Source organism: Oreochromis niloticus, linkage group LG12, assembly GCF_001858045.2.
Source record: "Oreochromis niloticus isolate F11D_XX linkage group LG12, O_niloticus_UMD_NMBU, whole genome shotgun sequence".
In the NCBI taxonomy this organism is placed as follows: domain Eukaryota; kingdom Metazoa; phylum Chordata; class Actinopteri; order Cichliformes; family Cichlidae; genus Oreochromis; species Oreochromis niloticus.
The window spans coordinates 30,851,176-30,874,951 of NC_031977.2; the positions used below are offsets into that span (position 1 = coordinate 30,851,176).

At 40.6% G+C, this 23,776-nt stretch overlaps 2 protein-coding genes across 40 annotated transcripts in view; one reads left to right on the top strand and one right to left on the bottom strand.

Moving 5' to 3' along the window:
- The first annotated feature begins 87 nt into the window (after positions 1-87).
- LOC109204572 (nuclear factor 7, brain) lies at positions 88-2,575 on the top strand. The gene has a single exon (XM_019365761.2). The coding sequence runs from the start codon at positions 228-230 to the stop codon at positions 1,680-1,682; it is 1,455 nt and encodes a 484-aa protein (XP_019221306.1). The 5' UTR covers positions 88-227; the 3' UTR covers positions 1,683-2,575.
- An 835-nt stretch (positions 2,576-3,410) lies between these two features.
- Positions 3,411-23,776, bottom strand: part of camk2b1 (calcium/calmodulin-dependent protein kinase (CaM kinase) II beta 1) — an 80,150-nt gene continuing 59,784 nt past the window's right edge. For 9 of the 39 annotated variants that reach the window (XM_025912030.1, XM_025912029.1, XM_019365744.2 and 6 more), the window contains 8 exons: positions 22,846-22,914; positions 18,990-19,034; positions 16,836-16,884; positions 13,034-13,123; positions 10,620-10,695; positions 10,436-10,530; positions 9,986-10,219; positions 3,411-8,342 (listed from right to left, as the gene is read on the bottom strand). In XM_025912030.1, the coding sequence (XP_025767815.1) occupies positions 9,987-10,219; positions 10,436-10,530; positions 10,620-10,695; positions 13,034-13,123; positions 16,836-16,884; positions 18,990-19,034; positions 22,846-22,914 (657 nt within the window). In that variant the 3' untranslated portion in view covers positions 3,411-8,342; position 9,986. Of the gene's footprint in view, positions 8,343-9,985; positions 10,220-10,435; positions 10,531-10,619; positions 10,696-11,287; positions 11,464-12,234; positions 12,379-13,033; positions 13,124-16,835; positions 16,885-18,989; positions 19,035-22,845; positions 22,915-23,776 lie in introns of those variants that run through there. The other 30 variants (XM_025912035.1, XM_003459883.5, XM_003459895.5 and 27 more) reach the window with 11 other exon arrangements.

Genomic DNA, 23,776 nt, shown 5'->3' on the forward strand with positions numbered 1-23,776 from the left:
AAAGAAATAGCAACATCTAGTGGGGACTGAGTCAAATGATAGCTTCATTACTATCAGTTCCACCCATTACAGAGGAAATGAAACTCACTTCTTTATCACAACGGAGACATTTTTGAATGCTGGGATCTGAACTGACAAACTGACAGTGAGTGGATTATAACTGAAAAGGACTTTGTTTTGGTGAGTTTTGTTATAAACTAAACTAAAATATCTGAAAATCAGTGGAAATGACTGAGAAACTTGCAATCGTAGAAAATTTCTTGAGCTGCCACGTGTGTTCAGAGACTTTCAAAGATCCTGTGTCTCTGTGCTGCAGCCACAGCTTCTGTTCAAGCTGCCTGCAGAAATTCTGGGAACAAACTACAAACAAAAACTGTCTGATTTGTAAAAGAAAATCTTCAAAGGATGAAACATCTATAAACGTTTCTCTCAAAGTACTTGCTGACTCCTTTGCTAAGAGGCAGAGTGAGAGCTCACCTGAGACAGAAAAAGAAAAGGAGGAAGAGAAGGAGGAGGTGGTGTGTGATAAACATCCAGACGTCCCTTACTGGTACTGTGAGGATGAAGACAGAGCTGTGTGTCCTGTGTGTGAGTTTTCTCTCCACCAGAGTCACAAAGTGGTTCCTGTAGAAGAAGCAGTCAGTGACCTGAAGGAGCAGCTGAAATCTGACTTAAAGTCTCTGCAGGACAAGAGGAACAAATACAAACAAGTGGAGGAAACATACAATGAAATGAGGGAACACATGAAGAAGCAGCTGTTGTCCACAGAGAGGCAGATCAGAGCAGAGTTCAAGAAGCTCCAGCAGTTCCTGAAAGAGGAAGAGGAGTCCAGACTGGCAGCTCTGAGGGAGGAAGAGGAGCAGAAGGGGAGGACTATCAGCAGAGAGATGAAGATGATTGAGGAGCAGATCTCCTCTCTGTCAGACAGCATCTGTGCTGTTGAAGAAGAGCTGCAGAAACACAGCGTGCCATTCCTCAGCAGTTATAAAGACACTCAGAGCAGAGCCAGAGCCCAGAGCTCAGTGTCAGATCCACAGCTGGTCTCAGGAGCACTGATAGATGTGGCCAAACACCTGGGCAACCTGTCCTTCAGAGTGTGGGAGAAGATGAAGGAGAAGGTCCACTTCAGTCCTGTCATTCTGGACCCAAACACTGCAAACCGCTGGCTCTATCTGTCTGATGATCTGACCAGTGTGAGACAAGGAGACACATGGCAGCAGCTTCCTGATAATCCGGAGAGAAACACTAATTATACCAGTGTTTTTGGCTCTGAGGGCTTCAGCTCAGGGAAACACAGCTGGGAGGTGGAGGTGGGAGACCATCCTGACTGGATAGTGGGTTTAGTTAAAGAGTCAGTTGACAGGAAGGGAGAGTGTTTTGCATCACCAACATGTGGAATCTGGTGTTTAACACATTACAGGGGAAAATACACTAATGGTGATGGTCAGACTGTGACAGTGAAGAAGAGTCTCCAGAGGATCAGAGTCCAGCTGGACTATGACAGGGGGGAGGTGTCCTTCTATGACCCTAAAGACATGACTCTGATCTGCACTCACAGAGACACTTTCACTGAGAAACTCTTCCCATTTTTTAACATTGGAGAGGCAGGAGACGCCAAAACCTCTGATATCAAAATCTGTGAGACGGAGATTTCTTTGAAAACTGCAACGAGGTCTCTGTGAGTTTTTTGTTACAGCTTGTTTTGTGGTTGTTTGCTTTTCAATTTCGGTTACCCCTGTTGTTATTTTTTTATGTGAAAAATTTCAGAAAGAAAAATTTAGTACCTGAAGCTTTTTATACAATAAGATACAAATTATTTTCAAAACACAGAGTAAAACAAAATCATAAATGTAATATTTTCTGTTTTGTTGTAAATTCAGTTTGAAGGTGTTTAAAGTCATTAAGTGTTCATGAAACTGTTTTTAAACATTTCATCAGTATAAAATAGATGTGACATTGATAAACAAGCACTGATAAATGTCACTTTCTTTATCTTTATCAGGTATTTAGATCCATATCAGCTAATAACAGCATCGTGACAATTTGTGCTTCTAATGTCTGCTTTTAATACTTAACTGTCAGTGATTCATTTAAATGTGTTTCTTATAGCATGTTCTCCATTATGTTGCAAAATAAGCCAAACTGTGTACATTGGTGTAATAGTTCAGCCATGTTTTTCTTTAGAACGTGTCATTGCAGAATAATGTTGACTGTCTGACATTTATTCAGTTGTATTCATACAAACTAAAGCTCATTCTTTGTTTTTTAGATTGTTCCTAAGTTCTGTATAAATTGCTTTGTCAGATACAGACACTGTTTTCTTTGTTACTGACTGACCCGAAACATTTATTTCATAATTGTTGAACATTTGTACAGTTGGAGCTGCTGTTTGTTCCAGTGTGTTTCTGTGAACTCTCACTTCATATTCCAGATCACATCAGCACATTCAGGATTTAGTCTTGTTAACTGTGGATTTCCTGTTTTTCACCTGCAGAACAAATCTGATGAAAATGTCGGAAACACGAGTTCACTGACTTCCTGGATTATTTTCTGTCAATAAAAATATCAAAGTCTGGCTGCGTTTTGATTTGTGTATAAACATCGAAGGAAATTTGATCTCTTAATTTTTATTGTTTAATTCTTACTGTATTCAAACGGTCCTTTTATTGGTAACACATTAACACATCTTGTTGAAGTTAGAGAAACACGTGCATCACCTAAGAGAATAAAGCAAAAATCTGAAGAATCACAGAACTTAAGGATTAATATTATTATACAGAAGAAATCCAAAGTGGCAATAAGAGACAAAAGGGAAAGTAAGAGGAGGAAACTTCATGTAGTTTATGTGTAGGGCTGCACAAAAAAACTGTGTTTATTATTTAACTGTTGATAATTCAAACAGAATGCTGATTTATTAGAGGCATCAGTGTCATTTTAGTCCTCACTGTGCAGTCCTGATGTTGTTGGTCAGACTGTGACAGTGAAGAAGAGTCTCCAGAGGATCAGAGTCCAGCTGGACTATGACAGGGGGGAGGTGTCCTTCTATGACCCTGAAGACATGACTCACATCTGCACTCACAGAGACACTTTCACTGAGAAACTCTTCCCATATTTCAGTATTGGGGGGGCAGAAGATGCCAAAACCTCTGATATCAAAATTTGTCAGACTGAGATTTCTCTGAAAACTGCAACGAGGTCTCTGTGAATTTTTCGTTTGTTTTTTTTTTCCGCAGATCACATCAGCACATTCAGGATTTAGTCTCATTAATTGTCTTTTTCACCTGCTGAACAAATATGATGGAAATGTCAGAAACATGAGTTCACTGATTTCCTGGATTATTTCTGTCAGTAAAATATATCAAAGCCTGGCTGCAGTCTGATGTGTCTGTAAACACAGAAGGACGCTGAACTTTCTATTTAAACTGTCATTTTATTGATAACACCTTAACACATTTTCTTGAAGTTAGAGAAACACGTGAAGCACGGAAGAGAACAGAGCAATAATCAGAAGAATCAGAGAACTAGAGGATTAATATTATTATACAGAAGAAACCCAAAGTGACAAAAAGAGACAAAGGGAAAGTAGAAAGAGCCAACTGCAGAGAAATGATGGAACAAGGTTGGAAACAGAGGGAGTGGGGAAAGAGTGAAAGACACCCTATGAAGAGAAGCCGGCTCAGTGTTGTCAGTGCAGCTCAGTCAGTGACTGTAAAAAGAAGATGGCAGAAGTTCAGAGTGGCTCCAGCTCATCTCAGTGATGCTTCATCTGACTAAATAACAGGAAGGCAGCAGAGCTCACACTGGCCTCAAGAGGAGGACACTTCATGTAGTTTATATGTAGGGCTGCACAATGAATCACTGTTCCTTATTTCATCTTTGATAATTCACACAGAATGATGATTTATTAGAGGCATCAGTGCCATTTTAGTCCTAACTGTGCAGCCCTGATCAATAATCTGAATGGAAGCTGGTTCTTCTTCTACACTGATGAACTGCTGATGTCTCTGACTGGATTGTCTGTTTGATCTAAAGTTATTCTGCAGCTACATTAGAAGCATCAAGCTGCCGTCAGTGTGTGTTTGTGCTTTATTCTGTGTGACAGCGCCCCCTGCTGGAGCATCTTTACTCTTTGAAGCAGCAGTGACTCTTGGTGCTGACGGTCACTCAGCTATGTACAAAAGGCAGCCAGTCTGCACTGGCAACACAGAGCCCCATAGAGAAGCATGCCAAATAATCATCATCACATCATCATCATCATAACTGTCAACTTCCTCATAGTCATCCTCAGTGCTATAATCTATATATAATATTCCTTATCATTATAATCATCTTCATTATATCATCTGGAGACAAAAATAGTTATATGCACTTAAAAAGCTGCGAAAATAGAGAGAGAAAGGTCGAGTATACCAACATTCAGTAGAAAATGAACCCAAATAAAAAGAAAAACACCAAAAAAACAAGTAAAAACAAAAACAAGTGTCCTGTTGACTGTCATGCAAAGAAAAAAAGGCCAGCTGCTTGTTAGTTGCAGTTTGTAATACTGTGAACTCCCTCATTTTAAATATGTGAATCTCATCATGATTTTAAAGTTTAGAAACACACAAAGAAGAACAGAAGAACGACACCTTTGTACTGTACATGCTGCTTTTTCTTCTTTTTCTGGAGGGGGTCAGGGTCATGTTAGCACGGTCACGCACATATGTGTGGTCAAAGATAACCTTTGACCTTTGAGTATTAGAACAGGCTGAACTAGATATGAACACGAGTATGATACAACATCTCTGTTGTTCACTGCAGGAAATAAACAAAACGTTAATCTGACAAAATCTTCACCATCCTATCAAAAAGGTGAAGTGTTTGGTGGGAGAGTTCACACAAAATACAGTCCTGCATCATATGAATTTCAAAGCAAACATGTATCCCACTCTGTAAAAGTGGTAATGACATTAAGTAGAAGGAAAAAATGGACAACATAAAACAGCAAAAAATGTAAATCTGCAGAAGAAAAACAGCAGAAAAAGCAAAAGTCATTTCCACCATGTTGGTCGTTACACAAAAACACATGCAGAATGCAGATTGGGTGTACTATCCATTTAAAGCAGTCATGTTTTTGACATGAAGCATCGTCTCTTTAAACAACTGCAGACAGTACTTGTACAAGTGCATGATTTGTACAATAGGAAACGAAAAAAAGAAACAAAGCACAGTAAAAATGTCGACTACAATAAATAAATAAATATTCAAAATAAATTAAAACCTGAGGACTGTTCACCAAGACGACTGAGCGGTCTTTTTCTATCTTGGTCTGACCAATAGGGGCGAGACAAATGTGAAGGCAGCCAATGGTGGATGAGCAAAGTAAAGTGGAGCTGATGAAAAGTCAAACCTCCACAAAATCAGTTTTCAGTGCTGCAAAGTCCATCCGCTCAGTCCTGCCACCTCTGGCACAAGCACTTTATGTCATAAAAAGCTGATAACACTTTACTGTAACACAAACAAACCAAACTAACAGAGTAAAAGCATGAAAAAAAGAAAAAAAAAACACATTAAAGAAAGCAGATGAAAACAGAGTCCTGGGCTGAAGGCAGGGGACTGATGTGTCCTCCGAAAAATAAAGCCTTCTCATTTCATCATCCACACTGCACACACTTTCAAAATATCCTCCCAGGCTTGTAAAGAATACACACTGAAAGCAACCAATGTACATGCGTGCAGACACACTCACACAAATATTGCACCTGTGGCAAAAGACTAGCGAAATGCACACGCCCAACCAAACGCAGCCTTCATTCTTCATCGCTGATATGGGCGTTAAGCGCCTGTAATCTGCGTGTGCTTCGTTTAGACAAAGCTGCAGCACCAGCTTGCTGTGCTGTGGCTCTGGAAGTGAGAAAGGTCAAACATCTACCGGGATCCTTTCTTCAATGTGCTGACTGCTTTTGTCATTTTGAGTGGGGAAAAAAGGACTTGCTGTTTTTCACTGAGATTTTTGGAACTTAAAAATACCTCACATGTTCAGAAAAGACCACAGAGCTCTGGTATTCAGCTGTCGCCTAGCAAACAGCAGGACTCGCCAAACACCTTTTTTGCACCACTGACCAGAAAATAAAACCATCTCCAGGTGGGGTGAAGGCTGAACCAGCATTCACAGAGATTCGTGAGAGAGGCAAGGTTTAGGAAACAGCACGTCAAAGCAACTCTGACCAGACTGTTTCAGAACAAATTATCTGTACGCTATAATATTCTGCATATCTGATTCATTATTGGTTATAACAAAACACATTCACCTTCACAAGATGGTCACTGTAAGATGAAATACATATATCTGATATCGTTTAATAAATTGTGGTCCTTTCTAATCTGTTTGAAAGTCTTGAAATCCATTAATAATTTAATTTAGTACAGCACTTTGTTCCAATTCACATTGAGTTGCTTGTTGTGAGTTATTCTCCTGAAACTCTACAAGCGTTTCTTCAACACTATAAAGTTTCAGTCGCAGGAACATTATTATTATTTGTCGTGCAGCAAATTAATATTTTTTTTAATTTGGAGCTTTTTGGGGCAAGCATCTCACCTCATTTAAACAGTTTAGTTTGCTTCAACAGGAGTTGTGTGGTGGTATTTCCATAGTCAGTGTCTTTCATCAGTTACTTCTAGCTTTCACAAGTTAAAAATAGCTGTTTTTGTCAAGGGAGTCTTGTGGTTTTGTATTAGATGGAGCTGTCTGACATGTAAGGTTCAAGCTTGGAAAAGGTTTGAAAATATTCTAAATTATAATGCAAATTTTAATTTCTTTTAACTGGGTTTTGCTGTTAATCGAGCCCAGTACAACACAGCCTCTATAAAAGTACTCCTCCCTGCTTCACCAAGCTAGCCGCCTGCTGACCTCGATCTAGTGTAAGTAATATACTGAATGTGAATAAATGCCTCATATAATTCACCTGAAAGAAGCCAAATTATCCCATCAAAAGAAATTATTTATACAACCTAAGAGGCAACAGGCACTATGATGTACTCAGCTTCAGTTACTTTATAACCATTCCTAATCATCTGTGTTTTTTCAAATACCTGCAATGAATTGTCTTCATTGGAGCAGAGGTTTCACTGTGACACATTTTTCTTACAACAGCTTGATACATCACTCTAGAATCAAGCATCCTGGTCACAGAGACAAACGTATTCCCCTCTTCATATGCATGTTCTTGTGACTGCTTTGTTTTACACCCATCAGCTCAGACATTTAGAGATCAGGGCGTCACCGGTGCTGGAAAGTAGCACTCCTGCTGCACGCTGTTTGCTTTGATTTGAAGCCGAGTCAAGTGAACCTGTTCTCCTGCCTTTTACTTTGCAGCAAGGGACAAACGACAGGTTCCTCCAACTGTACCGACTTATCGTGACTGGACTGACATGCACTTACTCAGCACACTCATACACACACTTCAGGGCTCGATCTCTACATGGACGCCCATCAGACGCACCCCTTCCAAAAAAAAAAAAAAAAAAAAAAAAACAAAAAAAAAAAGAACAAAAAAAAAGAACAAAAAAAGAACAAAAACAAATAAAATTAAAATAAAATTAACAAATAAAACTGCAAACGCACAATCAAAAACATGTTAACCATGAGTTTGGGCACACTGTTATAGCTAACATACAAGAAGCAAATTACAAAAACTGCCAATATCATATTCCACTTAATAGCCACAATAAAAAACAGCCACTGTAAATATGGGGCAGGGGGACATGCTTCCTTAAAAAGATAGAGAAAAAAAAAAGATTTTCTTTAACTCTAAAAACCACTGGCATCAAGAATTCTGAATTATACAAATTACATATACAATTGCAAATGTGTAATAATAATTATAATAATAATCATAATAATAGAGTAATGATAATAGATTTTACTTAAAACTTTACATACTGTATTTCCAGTGCAGTGTTTATGTCACACAAGTGTGGATTCACAGGAGGACAAGAGGGTTGGTGTCACAAAAGACCACAGGAAGGAATCACACCCATTGCTGAAAAACACCCCCACCCCCATCAAACACCCAGCGTGCCGGAGGGAAGAAGAGGAAGTCGTGGGGGATGAGGGACGCTGCTGCTGTTCGGCGGTTGTCAGAAGGTGCGGTAGGACAGGTGACAAACAGGGGGCAGTAGTAGTAAAAGAAGAGACGCATGCTGGGAGGGGGTTGAGGCCGGGCGTCCAGTTTGTTGTTGAAGGACAAAGAGCTCCCAGACCACCACTGGACGTGTTCTTTCACCCCTTCCTCATCCTCCTCCTTTGCCTCCTCCTCTCTCCAGCAGAGCACTCCTGACAGACGAAACTACAGCATTTAACCCTGAGAAGGAAAAACAACAACAAAAAAAAACCCTGAACATTAAATAATTACACAGTTCACAAGTGTCACACACATACTGCCCATTCAACATAATTAAAAAAAATGGCTTTCAAACACTGGTAAATGGGTTTAGTGGCTTCACAAACACTGTTAGTTGAATCGAGCTGGAATATATTTCCTCAGCTGTTTCTCACATGTAGCACACAACAGGAAATAGCCACTTCTGATGCATCTGCCCTGAATAATATATGGATGTAGCACGCAGGAGGCAGCATACACGATGCCCACGTGCTATCAGTGAATGCACCAGCCTGTTACTACTATTGCCACATTGATCCAATCGAACATCACACTTTGTTCCAGGAAGCTGTGCGGTTGAAAGGCGACTAACAAGCATGCACATCTTGCAGTTTCGACACAAGAATGTTTATAAATTTTAGGAGAATCAAGTTGGAATATTTTTCTTCAGACGTCCTTTCTCACATAATGTGTAGCCCACAGCAAGAAATAGCCTGCTTCGGATGTGTTCACACTAATGAAAATACTCCAGAGAGGGAGCTGCCTGGACAGAGCGTGCAGAAAGCAGCACACATTACACCACTGCACTTACTTTGGACATCGGTAAATCTGACATGATGTGGATTCTCACATGCACCTCTCTTAACTAAGTCCTGGAAAACATCAGGGCTGGATTGTATGTGTCAAAACGACTTAGTACAGAGAGACAGCTCTCAGATATAACGTACAGACTATAAAAGCAGCTGATTATGCTTAGAATAGCCAAGCTGTTTACCCTTTCTACTATTAAACAGTATAAACAATCAAAGAGAACAAACCAAAATGCACCCAAGGGTTAAAAAAAATCAGTCTGGTTATATTAGGGGTGGCTGTAGCTCAGGTGGCAGAGCAGGTCAGCCACTAACCAGAAGGTCGGTGGTTCGATCCCAGGCTGCTCCAGTCTGCATGCCAAATATCCTTGGGCAAGATACTAACCCCACATTGCTCTCCGATGCGTCCATCGGAGTGTGAATGTGTATGAATGTTAGATAGTTACTTAGCACTTAACCTTAGAAGTGCTGGTGTGATTGGGTGAATGAATTAGTTGTGTAAAGCGCTTTGAGTGCTCGGACAGAGTAGAAAAGCGCTATATAAGAACCAGTCCATTTACCATTTATATAAAGAGCTGTTCATTGCAGATTTCATAGCAAATTGATTAAGGGGCTTTTTCTTTATTTCCAGTTGAAAACATACAGAGGTGGGTGCTGATATCAATTCACTTTGGCATAACAGGTTCAGCATATAACAGGTGAGCAAAAAGGTCAGGAATGCTTTGAGTACTCAATACTTTTCTGCTCTTGGCTCTGCATTATTTCAAAGAGAGTGTCAATGAGAGCTGTGAGCATCTACTGTTTAAACTTTACGTTTATGAGGGGCAGCCAATCACAAGGAATTTGGCTTAGAGTAAGAGAAACAGCTTGATTCAGAGCCCAGGAGGTGCACCAAGATGCAGTTTTTAAAAAAAATCCTTTTTTAACTTAAACTATCAATCATGTAAAGGTACACTGGTAAGGTCCAAGAAAATACACATGGAACTGGAAATGAGCATAACAGATCCTTCTGCTTTCAGTTTACTCAGTCCATACCTCACTGGAGTGGCGCAGCTGGTGCGCCTGAGCAGTGGAAGTGGATGTTCTGCCACTTGCTGTCTCTGCGATGCCAGACACGAGTCTCCTCTGACTGGCTGGACCGCGGCCGACCCTGGCCGTCAACAAACTGAGTCAGGCGGATGTAGGCGATGCAGGCTGCATCCTCGCCGATCAGGTGCACATGGGGGTTCAGGATGGTGGTGTGGATCGGCTTGCTGTTCTTAGCCAAAACTGAAAGGATGATGAGGACAACGTCATCAAATACGATGGCACAACTACAATAATGACAGGACCAGTGTTACTACTGATGATTCAATTTAGTTATATCAATGGAAATTAATTCACAATACCAGGAAGCAGGAAAAAAGTAGGTAAACATACAAGTATTAATCTCGGTTTGTGGTTTAGGCAAATATGCTTTTCATCAAATGTATCTATTAATCTTACGGTTCTCAAAGTAGAATCTGTGGAAATCCATTCCCTCTACCAGGTTTCCCAGGGCCTCCGGCTCAAATGAAGTCAGTCCAGGGTCGCAGATCTTACTGAAGAGGACACATGAGCGCATGTTAAAGATGCCAAACACTAACTTTAAACCACAGAAACTACATAGTACATTCAAAAAGAGACTCACGCGTATGCCTCAAAGTCTCCGTTGTTGATGGCCTCTATCAGCTGTTCGGTTATCTTGATAATTTCTTGCTTGCGTGCTGCAGTGAACATGTACGAGCAAAAGTTAATCAGAGGCAAACACAAGAGCCATCAATGTTAGCTCATTTAACTTCAGTTCATTTAAACACAGTTTTAACTGATTTACACCAAACAGATGCTCAGGCAAAGGCAGTTAGCGCAACAGCTACGCTAGAAAAACTGAGAAAATGTGTAGCAGCAGCAGGTTAATTCATACACGCCACAGAGACACATACAAGAGGCCGGGTGATCATGTGATCCTGGACGCTGTCAAACACACCTTAATGTGAGCACACACAAGGCTTCTCCTTATATCACCATAAACCGTGTCACCTATATATTTAAGGGCATAACAGTGAGTCAACACACACAGAATCCCTGTGCTGTTAGCGGTGCTCTCTGTGGTGCAGCACACAGGAGGTTAATAAGGCTCAGAAGTAAAGTGCATCACATTAAACACAAAGTACTTCACTCCATATACACCTGTTCGCACAATCAGAACACTGTTAAACTACCAAACAGGCGCCCTCTGAAATCCTAACACGTCATTTGATAAGGGCTCCTGACTGGATACCATGCGCAGGGTTGGGGTTTGGCTCACTCAGTACTCACTCTGGGAGGAAGACAGGGGAGGGCTGGAGGGGGAGTGAGGGGAGGTGGGGAAGTGGTGTGTGCATGTGGAGGGGTAGGCCTGGCACTAGGTACCGGCACCGGCGCAGCATCGACTTCGGGCGCAGGGGCCACCGGCGCCCTGCGAACGCTGCTTACCAGGTCTGTGAGCCGAGACACTGAGTGCAGTCCAGGCAAGATGGATGGATGGGTGATGGAGGAACGCATAGAAACAGATTAAAAACATTGTCAGAAGGTGGTAGAGACAAGGAGAAGAGAGGAATGAATAAATAAGGAAATCCCTTCAGGAACTATAGTTCACTATAACTGTACAGTGAACTTAAATTATACAGAGTAATTTTACAAGTAATCATAGATAGACCATCATAGATCTGCAAGGTTTAGCTGCCTTTGTACAGCAAGATTACATATAAAGTCTTAAGAATAATTTATCCTCAGCCTGACACGTTAAAGTGCACATTTATTTAAATAATTAATTAAATGTATGAAATGTAAGAAAGCTCAAATTTAAAAGAATGTAACACTGAACTAAAAACATGTCAGAATACAAAAGTAATACTATGTGATGATTATGCAATAAATACTGAAATCTTTTAATTAAAAAACCCTATTTGGACTACATATATTTTGAGACTGCATTTGGAGGTAGCTTTAGAAGGATAAGCTTTATTTATATCTCTCCTGCAACTATAAAGGTTATTTTAAAAACTGTTAAAGGGACTGCAGAAATATCCAGAAAACAGCTGTGAAAAAACTGCAGTTTTTTATATTCCTCCTCATCTTTCCCAAAATAGCACATGAAAATCAGATCAGTATCAAATCAGTATCAGTGCATCTTTTCATGCATCATCTTGGCAATAAATGAGAGCAAGAGGAAGATATATTTATCATTTAGTTCTCTCTGTCTGTTGTTGCTCTTTTCTACTTACTCTGCATGGGGACTACCGGGGTGTGTGGAGGGGAGGGGGCAGAGAGGGCAGAGGGAGGTGGAGTGTTGGCTCTCCCTTCTCCGTCAGCTACGGGCCCTGATCCCCTACGCACTGAGCCCAGCAGGTCAGCGAACTTTGCGGCAGCTGAATTTAGGAACGGAGGGACATGAGGAATGACACTTAAATGTAACCGCATGAATGACAGTTTGTCTAGGTGAGCACTAAGACAAGCAGTCCTCTCAGACTAATGTGAAGAAAATGATTTATATTTTATTATTTATATTTATATTTATTTACATGAATATATCAAATGACACATCATTTGAAGTAGCGCTAAGGTGCTGACTACATTATCAGAGCTCTTCAAGACAAAGTTAAACTCAAACAAAGACAGTGAAAGAAACATAAGACAGGGTTCATGCCAAGAACTGGAATGCAGTCGCACTGTGTTGTTATTCCATGAACATCCAATAGAGGGAGACAAAGAGTTGTCCTAATCCCATGTGGTGTGGGTGGCACAATGTGGGAGGATGGTAGAGGAGCGATATGCTATAGAGCACTCTGGTGGTTTATAGAACTTTTCCCTTTTCTGTATTTAAGTTGTTAATTTCAGACTGATGCAGAAATAGAGATAAGGCTGTCTAAGTCAAGGCATTACAGGGATTTAGTGGCTCTACACGGCAGCAGATGCATGCTTTTAATATAAGCGAGGACTATTTAATACAAGCAAAACACGCAGAAAGGGATTTAGTCAACTTTTTGAATGTGTTATAGGCATTTGGCGGCCATGCTGACTTACAGTGCACAGCAGCTGAGGAGCTCTGAGAGCTATCAGGTTGGGAGCTTGTGCTGGACTGCGCCTTAAGCGAGCTGTTGTCTAAGCTCTTCCCTAACACACACACACACACACACACACACATATATATATGGAGTGACACCAATCACAATAGAGATGATAGCCATATTCATACTTTGCACACAAAAACACAGAAATGTCCCAGTGAGGAACGGTTGGAACGACATATGAGATGGCATGAAGGAGGCAGATGAATGTGATGAGCGCAGTCTGTCTTTACTTTTTCAGAAAAATTACTGCTACTATTTGGCACAGCCGTCTGTCAATAGATTGAGCAAGAGAAGAAAAAAAAGAGGAAAAAAAAAAGCTTTTTTTCTCGTTATCTCAGTTAATGACTCCATTTTGGCAGGATTTACAACTGCGGCTGCCGCTGCATGAGAGGTTTTACTGAGACTTTAATGGGAGTCTTGCCAGTAAGCAGAGGATGGATGATGACAACAGTGATGGCCATGATGATAATGAGAGAGAGTTGGATGTTACTCATTATCGCTTGTCTGTTTAATCAGCTGGCACGCGAACAACTCATTGACAATAGAGGGAAAGAAAAGGCCCCTGCAGGGAAACAAGGAATTTGCTGCCACTGGAAGTACACCCACTCAAACACAATTACATGAAATTCACAGACCAACTATTAAACAATCCACACCTTTTGCAACAATAATTTTGACATTTTTCTGTTATCACTAAAAATTAATTGTGCTAAGTACAGAAACCAAGTATAATGAGGGAAAACTGTCAGTGTGCAACCAACAGTGGGTGACTGACAAGCGATATCTGGGAAGTGCAGTGCAGAAATATCCCAGCGATGGACAGTTAATTCAACAGACGTCAAATAAGAAGAATACTAGGAATATTAAATTAACACACAATCCTTCAAATTCTGACACAAAAACATGTAAATTAAGGGCTCAAAACAGCAATCAGCCCTCAGAAAGCTGCATGCAACATATTCTCTTCTACAGACTTATTGAGGCTAACAGAACAGATATGTACTCAGATGCTCTGAAAGCCAGTGCAGGTGTTGGGTTACAAACCAGCTGTCGAGCACTGACCTCACAAGAAGATCCTATAAAGCCAAGCAAGAGACAAACTACTCTAACCAAACACACCACACTCACCTGGTTCTTGTAGTTTTCTCTGAGCAATCTGAGTGTTAGCTCCCTAAGAGCCCTCAAACTATTGCTATCCCAGGGTGGCGCTAGCCGAGCGGTTTGTCTTTAACACCTCTCTGGGAGCTCCGTCTCTGTTTCCTGCCACTGGTGCTAAGTTTAGACACCTCTCCCTTTAGCCCAGACTTCCATCCAAAGGTGTCCTAGCCCCCTCCACTTCTGCCAGAGGGGTGAGGTGGTGGTGCTCCAATTTAGAGTAGGGGGGTGATGCAGGAAAAGTACAGTAGTATACAGTACTTCCTTTGTGCATAAAGTTTTTCCAGGCGATACAATGTTCTTTCAAGATGTCCTACCTTCATAACGTTTGTTTCAATGCTAACGTTTAGGCACATCATTTGACACTGGATGACAATTTGAGGTGCAGCACAGAAATACTTCCAATCAGTTTGCTGAAAGATTTCAGATAAATGAATCAAAGCGCCAAAAGTCCAAATTAACTGGAACTACATCAATTTTTTTTAAAAACTGATAGATTAAAAAGAAAAAATGCTATTTATAGACACTAAACCTGCACCCTTCTTGACAGCCAGCAGGGTGCAACACCTCTGTTTATAAACAGAGTGACTGGAGAAATGTATGATAAAATTACTTCTCACTTGATTTATGACACATAAATCAATAGACACATTTCTACTGATTTTATGGTCTCAATAATAAGTTAGTTTCATGTATCATTTAGTACAACACATTAATTGACTTCAGTGCCATCAAAGTAACATGAATCCAAAACCGCACACCTCTGTACGAACCGAGCTCCTGACTCCAGGAGGATATCTGGATCAGGATCAGTTTTTGATATTTTCTTGAGAACATCGAGACAATGTCTCCTAACTTTTCTTATTTCAACTTAATAGGTATTTGTGAATATATGAAGAAAAGGTTAAATCTTCTTTTGAAAAACTTTTAGGATGCATTAACTGAAACACTAATCACTCCCAACTTGGTGCTAAAATTTTAATTCAAATCCAGCAAGTTTGAGCAAGTTTTGTGCTGGCAAACGCCCTGTACTGATCACATCGCCTCCTTGGCAGAGGTAATAAGCAACTATAATAAAAGCATTTGGAGTACTGTTTCCAACACTGGCTATTTTTTTTTTCTAAGAGACCTACATGATGGCTCTGCTGCGGTTGCTAGGGAATTTGTGACATAGCAGCAAAACCTCTATAGGGAGGAGGAGGAGGACGATGAGGAGGAGGAGGAGGAGGAGATGGAAGCGCACATCCTGTTCTGTATGCTTGGCACCAAAATGAGACATTCATGACCCGATTTAGATGCATTGTACTCAGCTGAGATGTAGAGAACAGGGGTGTTTGAGTGTGTTGGTATAGATAAGCTGAAATTATGCTTTCACAGTAACACAAGACAAAAACACACACCGAGTGGACACAAAAGGCTAGACACAAAAACACTTTGTGGAGTTATTTGCTGATATGTGTGATACGCCTTTGAAAGAGTGTTTTTTTTCCTCTCTCGCAACTCTAGCCAAGTGACACACGCACACACAGCTACACATGCCACAACTACACAGCTCCAAAAGCTGACACCCCACACAGGCATGTTGGTATTTAAGGGGTGTGTGCTCCTCGGTATTAAGATTTCAGCCAAACACTTTTGAGCCAAACCACAACAGCATTACAAGGCCTCTTACATTTCACAGCCCTCGTCTCACCTCTCAAACACACAAAATCATAACCATACATGTCTTCATTATAGAGCTCCGTGAGGAATCAGTAAGAGGTTAGATGTGAGCCAGATGACTAAATTAGAGCCACATCTACTGCATGTGCACCATGATGTGCATATAGGACTCTTTATAAACAATAACCCTTTTAGTACATATAGCATGTGCTGCTCAGCCTTTTGCAAAGCAGCTGAATTTTAAATAAATCCAGTCGTTACGCTCTTCATTCCACTCGAAGCCACTATGAAGACAAAGCCGGTCGCATGAGAGTTTGTCAGCAGTTGGCATCAAAAAAACATTTCTGCCCCAAGGCTCGTGATAATACAGTCTAATAAACAAGAGAAGCTCATGCAAAGCAGAGCATGTAAGTATTAAGAGCCTCCCTAGATCCTCAGGACATTTGACTGTAATTTTTAAGCTTTTAAAAATTGTAGCAATTTCATAAAGAGGCATTCATTCAGGTACAATTATGTCAGTAACAAAGAGCAGCTTTCACCGCAAGCAGAATCCATTTTCCCATGTGCAACTAAAGAGCAATAACAGAGCCTGTCAAAATCCACCATTATAAAGCTGAGAACTTAACAACTGAAAGGCAATCAGCCAAATCTCCAACGTATTCCATTAAAGTGCGCTGTCGCACGACTGTCATCGACTTGTAATGAACAGTTTTAGTGTTTCTGTTGTTTAAAAAAAAATTACATTTCTGGCTCCTAAAATTTTTGATTACAAGATGCACATTAAGTTCAGCTGTCACACAAGTTGTTCACTGACTGACTGCAGTGACAAACAAAAGCCTGGAAATGTCAAGTGATGAACCAAAACTGGTCAAGACCCCTGGAGTGTTGTGACTTTTCATTCGGAGCAAACAGCTTCTCCTTTTTTTGGGAAGTCTTACCTTTCACATCTTCGTCCTCCACAGTGGTGTTGCTGCTGTCCGACGATTCCTGGAGATCAGAGATAAACGGTTAGCTAAAGTTCGGCCATGATAGTGCACACATTCGCGCTGAATGCACATGAAGAGGGACGTCACAAGAAGGGCAATGAGACTTGATTTACACAGACACAAGACTGGCCAGCAGGGGGCACCCTATGTTGCCATGTCATGTCTTTACAAACCCAAAACAGACATCATAAAATACACCAAGACCAGTTACTTACTGTGGATTTAGTTCATAAGCAAAACACAAAATCAAACTGCAAATACGTTAGTCACTATCATCCAGCCTTTGTAGTAACTATTATTTGTTTACTTATTTTTGCATTAACGATGCAAAAACTAAGTGTCAATCTATATTTAACCTTTTTACCCTCAAAGCTCTTTTCTTCTACTCAAGCCAAAGCTCCTGCAGCTTCATCCTATGTGTGTACTGCACCATGTGGACAAATGATGCCTTTGCTTCAGTGGGAGCACTTATATCGTGCTGAAACTGACAGAAACTTAATGGAAAATGCTTTCCATTTCAATAATGCTAGTAGACAGAACAGATTCTCACAGGGCGATATGTTGTCATCTTAATCGGGGGCTGCATCCCTCAAATCTAATCGTCTACCTGTCTGCCTGCTTGCCTGCCTGCCTGGCTGTCTCCCTCTTCTTAGGCTTTTGCCAGAGGAGGAGTTTCTCATTTCCAATTAGAAGATTAAATGGGCCTAAATTCCCCTGCATGAAGAGTTGAGAGACTCTGTGACCTCATTAGAAGCATGCACGTGTGCTAACAGCATCACGAGCACAAAGCACCAAAGTGGTTTCATACATCGCCTTTTAAAGAGCAGCTGGTGGCCTGACCGGAGAGGAAGAGCGAAAAGAAAAACTGTGTGTACATGTGAACGCGAAGGACAGAAGTGTGGAAAGAATTGTCAACTATTTGAAATATAATTAAAAGTGTGATTACGCCTACAGTTTGTTTTCTTTGGTTTGAATCATTGAGATGTTTCCTGTGACATTCTGGATCTTATTCATTTTGTTTGATCCTCCTTTGAAAACTATTCATTGTGTAAATATGGTGAATTTATTTTCTTTGTTCTTTTATGCGACATTCATTTCTCGGGTCACATTTTGAAGCCTCCCATTTATTTGATCTCGACTCCTCTTTATTGTTGGCTCACAAAGTCCAGAATCTATCAAACTTAACTTGCCAGATGGACAGAGCTGAGTGAGTAAGTGCTAAAGAGGTCAAGTGTGCTTCTTTAAACCAGGCGGGTGTGAAAACAAACTGCACTGAAGACTAATCTTCCAGATACTTTCATCGCCTTCCTGCATAGCCTCTGTTTGAGCTTGGAGTGAGAATTCAAAGTCATGTACTGTATTTCACACATATAACTGACCCACAATCAAAAGATCACTGTGCTTTATTAAAAACATGAATATCTCTTTCAAACAAAGTTCTGCTACTTTTCACTTTGGGTATCACAACTCGGGAAAAACACCTCAGTCATGCCTATGAGGAAGTGATCTTACTGCAAAGGCATGCATGTTCATGCACAAGCTATAAACACATACACAGTCACACCGATTACACCAGAAACTTTTAAGATATTATAAAGACGGTAAGAGAGGGTACCACAAAACACCATCAGTCAGTATAATGCAAATAAAAAGTTTTACCTATATCATATATATAAATACATTACAATGCTGAATGCTGAATATAACAGTCCTAAAGATCCAAAGACACCTGTCTCAGTTTCCATTCACATTGGCTAAAATATAACATCTAAGCTCAAACATGACATCTAAGCTTATAAGGACTGCCACTATTCTCACTTGAATAGACATTAAGTATAGTTAGAATTCCCTTAATCCTAATACATGCGTGTGTTGAGGTCCCCCTTGGTGGTAAACAACATTCGCTACCTAGCACCTGTTCCCTTCAGACAGACTTTTATCTGAGATTAATATTTAGTTACACACATAGACAAGTGCACAGAGCCATGTTGCACTCGCACAGATGCAGCATGAAAAGAAATATCAAAGGAGAGGAGAAGATAAGGAAGAGGAGGAGAATGACAGAGGAGGAGAAAGAACAGGTCTGGACTGGGGAATGACGTATACCTTTGTCCCGTCCACCGGATTATGGATGACAGTTGTCTGAGGTTCCTGGAGGAAGAGGAAGATGAGGAGGGGAGATGAAGGAAGATGAAATAAAAGAGAGCAAGTAAAGAACAAGTGGAGGAGAGAGAGAGGGAGGGAAAGGAAGAGAGCAGAATTTGACATAAACGTAAATATAAATGAACCAAGTGTACCAGAAAGAGTGACATGAATGTTGTATGAAGAGAAAGTGCTTGTTAAGGATGGCAGAAAAGAGAGGGGGAGAATCCTCCAAAGTCACAGAGTGGGTGGATGAACTGAAAACTGTAATTTGGAGTCCGTTCTGTTGCTTGTACACACACACACACACACAAATGAATCTGCAATGAGCACATCAGTGCTCACGCAATTTCACACACACAGTGTTTTTTTGCATCACTTCAGAGGACATTACACTGACTTTTCTTCTTTTCCTAAAGACTTGACCCAAACTGCGCCCCAACTACTGCGACCATCATTTTATCCAACATCCTTACACTAAAATCTAATGACTTGTTTTTTTAAATCTCAAAATGGAGGCGAGTCCCCGTAATATAAACAGCTCTACGTATGTCCCCACAACATAAGTAATACAAGTGCAAATACACACATACACAGAGTAAGTACACAGCCTAAGGGAAGAGATGGCACAAAGTTGCACTCAAAGCTGTGACATCTTTTTGAACCTTAACTTATCTAGGCTTTTGTTTACATGGGTACTCCTTATTTCTGCACCACCCTGCTGTGCATGCATAATTTCAAACTGCTTTCTATGCCTGAAATGATGGAAATGCATGCCAAAACACAAAAATAGCAAATTGAAAGGGACAAAGGCATAATGACAAAAATCAGCCAGCTCATACAATATGCATAAAATGTGATGTGACACAGATTTAAAAAAAAAAAAAAAAAAAATGGCCTCAACATCTTGCAAAACATTGGCATACCCAGCAGAAAGACTCAGATGCCCCACAAGATGAAAACGGGTCATTCTGTTCTTTCACACTCGTCTCAACAGAAACGGCGATCACTGCCGGGCAGACGCTGGCATCATTTCAGGGTCCTTTTTGAAATGGAATTTAATCAGAAACAGCTATTGTTGTTCAGGACTATGTGCAAAGAAATGGCTCAATCACTCAACAGGATTAGCCATATAACAATTTGTCATGCTAATTTTGCTGCTACCAACACCCACTAAACTTCATGCTGAAACTAAGCTGTCTTTTAAAGTACAGCAAGGCAGGGGTTCCCAACCTTTCTTCAATCTGACATACCCCCAAACCCTGTCAGGTAGACCCAAACTACTCTCAGCTCACCAGTTACTCAAAGCATTCAGCTTACCATTTCTGATTGATGACCATTTAGGCACAGGTACTGTCATGACTCATTATATGCAGGGACCACTTCCAATCGTCTATTTTTAACCTGCAATTTTCACTGCTAGCTACACTTCTCACTAACACTGTATTTAGAATTTTAGCCAGCTAGTTTATCTGTTTATACACATTACTTAGCTAACAATTTCAATTTATACTTTTAATCTAGCAATTTTACTTATTAATTTATACTTTTAGCTATTTTAATCATTTTACTTGTAGTTACGTCTAGCTAATAAATTGCAACTTTTTATCAATCATTTCAGCTTCAGTATATTTATACATACTCTATATAGAATGAAGTTTAACTGCTTGCCATACAGTTCCTTATAACCAGTCATTCATTACTATATATTTTTCCATTTTCTAATTTGCGATTTCAGTAATTTATCTGGACTATTTTCTATTATTTCATCTGGTAATTAATACAATTCACAATTACTTTATTTGAATCCATGACAGTGCTTTTATCTAGAGCCTCACTTTCTGCTGTTTATCAATGCTATCTTCTGATAAAAGGTGTTCAAATCCACCCAAAAACAAAAAAACCCTAAATTACATTGCAATTTTGTTTTGTTCTACAGATTCACTGTGGAATTCTGTCCACGTACACCTCGATACTGCAGAAGTATCTCCTTTGGCACTTGTACTGCAGCTTGCAAATCACCACATGAGGTACAAAGCTGTACTCTTTCTCTGCCACTTTCTGCTATAACAGTTATAGTTTTACCACATTTACACCAGTACTTGACCTTTGTCTTGAAACCCTCAAAGGCTTGCCTCCTCTCAAGTTCACACAGTAGCCACTGATTGCTGATGACTCAGACTTTAGACGGATATATTTTCTCCCTCTACTAGGAGCTGTCACTCGATGTAGAATATCCTGTGTAGCCCCCCCCCCCAGGAAGTGACACCTCTGTGATGACCAATCATCAGCTGTCTCCCTGGTGATGATGGTGGTGTTGTCAAGGCAACCATCTCCTAGGGCAACAGACACCGGTGGCAACGTGGGACAAGACGATGAGTGAGAACAAAGTACCTGGGGTTTGCAGATTAGGGGGGGGACAAGTGCTGATGGCATCATCAGATGGGGGAAGGGTTCGATGGTGACACGTCCGTGTTGACCCTACATTAACACTGATGCTTTACTAGGGATGCTTTTGCTGTGCAGCTAATTAAATGATTTCACTTTTTTCACTCTAGATGGTGTTCATTTAAATGAAGCACTAATGTATTTATATATATAAACATATATTCATGTGGATTTAACACCACCTGCCTACTGCTTCCAGGTGGGAAGAATGTCAGTCCCCTGCTGTAATTAAGGAGATAATGCACCAAATGGCTGAACACAAACTAGATGAAGTCCCTGGTAACAGTGCGATTATCGCAGCCGCCCTCCTACTCTTTATTCCCTTCAAGGATCAGCAATAAACACCTCTCCTCCATGCTTGAACCCACACTACCAAAAAGACTCTGAAACACGTAAATGTAAACTTCCCTTCAAACCCTGAATGTGAGTCACTGTACATGTGCCAAGCAGAGTGCTAAAGTTAGCATCACATGTAGTCAAACAGAAAACACACATTGGCAAAAAGAAAAACTTTCTGTTGTGGAAAAAAAAAGCTCATATGGCTACACATGATGCTAAATGGTACTGGCTCACTTACTGCTGTGTTACATATCTACTTGCCAACCTGCTGCCCTGTGTATATATAGTAATCAGAACAATATAGAGTCCCAAAGGGAAACTAGAACTCCCCATTTCTGTTCCATAAGAAAACCTCACTTGCAATATCGCTGAATTTTCCCAACTATTTGACAATGGACTTATCATCATTTTTTGACATAAAAGACAAATCCATAGGCAAGAGAGTAGCTGGATTTAGTTCAAACATGTTTCTTCTAACAAGCTGAAAAACAAGACTTTGTACTGTGGGCCTTTTTAGCTTACAGGTTTTTATTCCAAAACATCAGCCAATTTTACAGAGGAATTCTCTAAAATCCACGGGTGTAATTTTTTTCGCTGGAAGGACAATCTGCAGACCTTTGGACTGACACAGTGGGGGACAGCTTCAATACAGGAGGAAGGGGGTAAATCGCAGTGACAGTCCCTGCAGGCACTGGCTGTCTATTTGTCTTTGGCAAACTTACACTGACAGAGAAAACAACATGGCGGTAGACTATCAACCCAAGTCCAAGTCACAAAGCATTCCCACCTGGCATGGGAAAATGCTTCCTGACATGACTGCTGGTTTACGACCTACCCGACTGCTTTGGCCATCTCAGTGGCTCGATAAAGACCAAACAAAACCAACAAGAATGGACAGAAAGGAAAAACACACAAAGGTGAAGGAATACAGGTGTGGGATAGGGTGAAGGTAAGGGTCTTAAAGGACATAAGGGCGGCGGGAAGTCGGGCACACACAAACACACAGGTGAAGGGCGGGTTAGGAGATAAATACCAGAGCGGGTGAAGGGATGTTTCCTTTGGGGCTGGTGACTATGCTGTTTTTGGTGCTGTTTGTCTGGGGCTGTGCAGGAAAGGAAAGGAAAGGAAAGGAAAGGTAAGGAAAAGGAGGAGACACAACAAGAGTGTTAACAACAGCAAGAGGTGGGCTTGTGAGTGTGTGTCCATGCTTGTGCTCGTGTGTTTTTGGAATTAGCACATATATATATATATATACATACTGTGAGGGTCTCACCTTAGTGGCTCTCATGTAAGGTAAAGAGTTAGGATTTATCTTTTCATTCAGAAAACATTCAATGCAACATTTTGATATTCATCATTCAGAATTTATCTGCTGTTCTGTGATACATTTATTTAATTTGTACCGTGCGGATCAGAGCAAAGTAGTAGGATAAATGTAGGTGTGCATCCCAGTGAGGCCTGAAGGTGGCAGGCAGACGCAGCAACTGTGAAGGGATTATTCTGAAATGTTCACTCTCAAGACTGATCTGTAATTCTCAGGTGACACCATGGGGTGAGGGGTACTCTGACATCATCGTGATGTCACAAGTGACTTCCCCTGCTTGGGATTCCACATCGAGACGATTCAATTGTGCCGTTTGGCCGTAGTGAATCACCTTTAGAAGCCTGGATGAAATGCTCTTTTGAAGATCAAACATCAAAGAGCGGCCGGCTCTTTGGAGCGTAGATTGATCTAAATTATTTTTGCATTGAATCTACATTACATTTGTAATCCTGCTGGGGGGAAAATATCCAGTTTAAACCCTACAAAGGATCAAGCCCTGGGTGTGACACTGAATAAGCTACAATTACGTCAATGGTAATTATGTGAGTTGATACAGTAAAATGCAAGCAATCTTGCTTGTAAGTGAAATTTCAAGAGGTCTTAAGTAATCAGGAGGATTACCTAATCCCCTATTAAGACT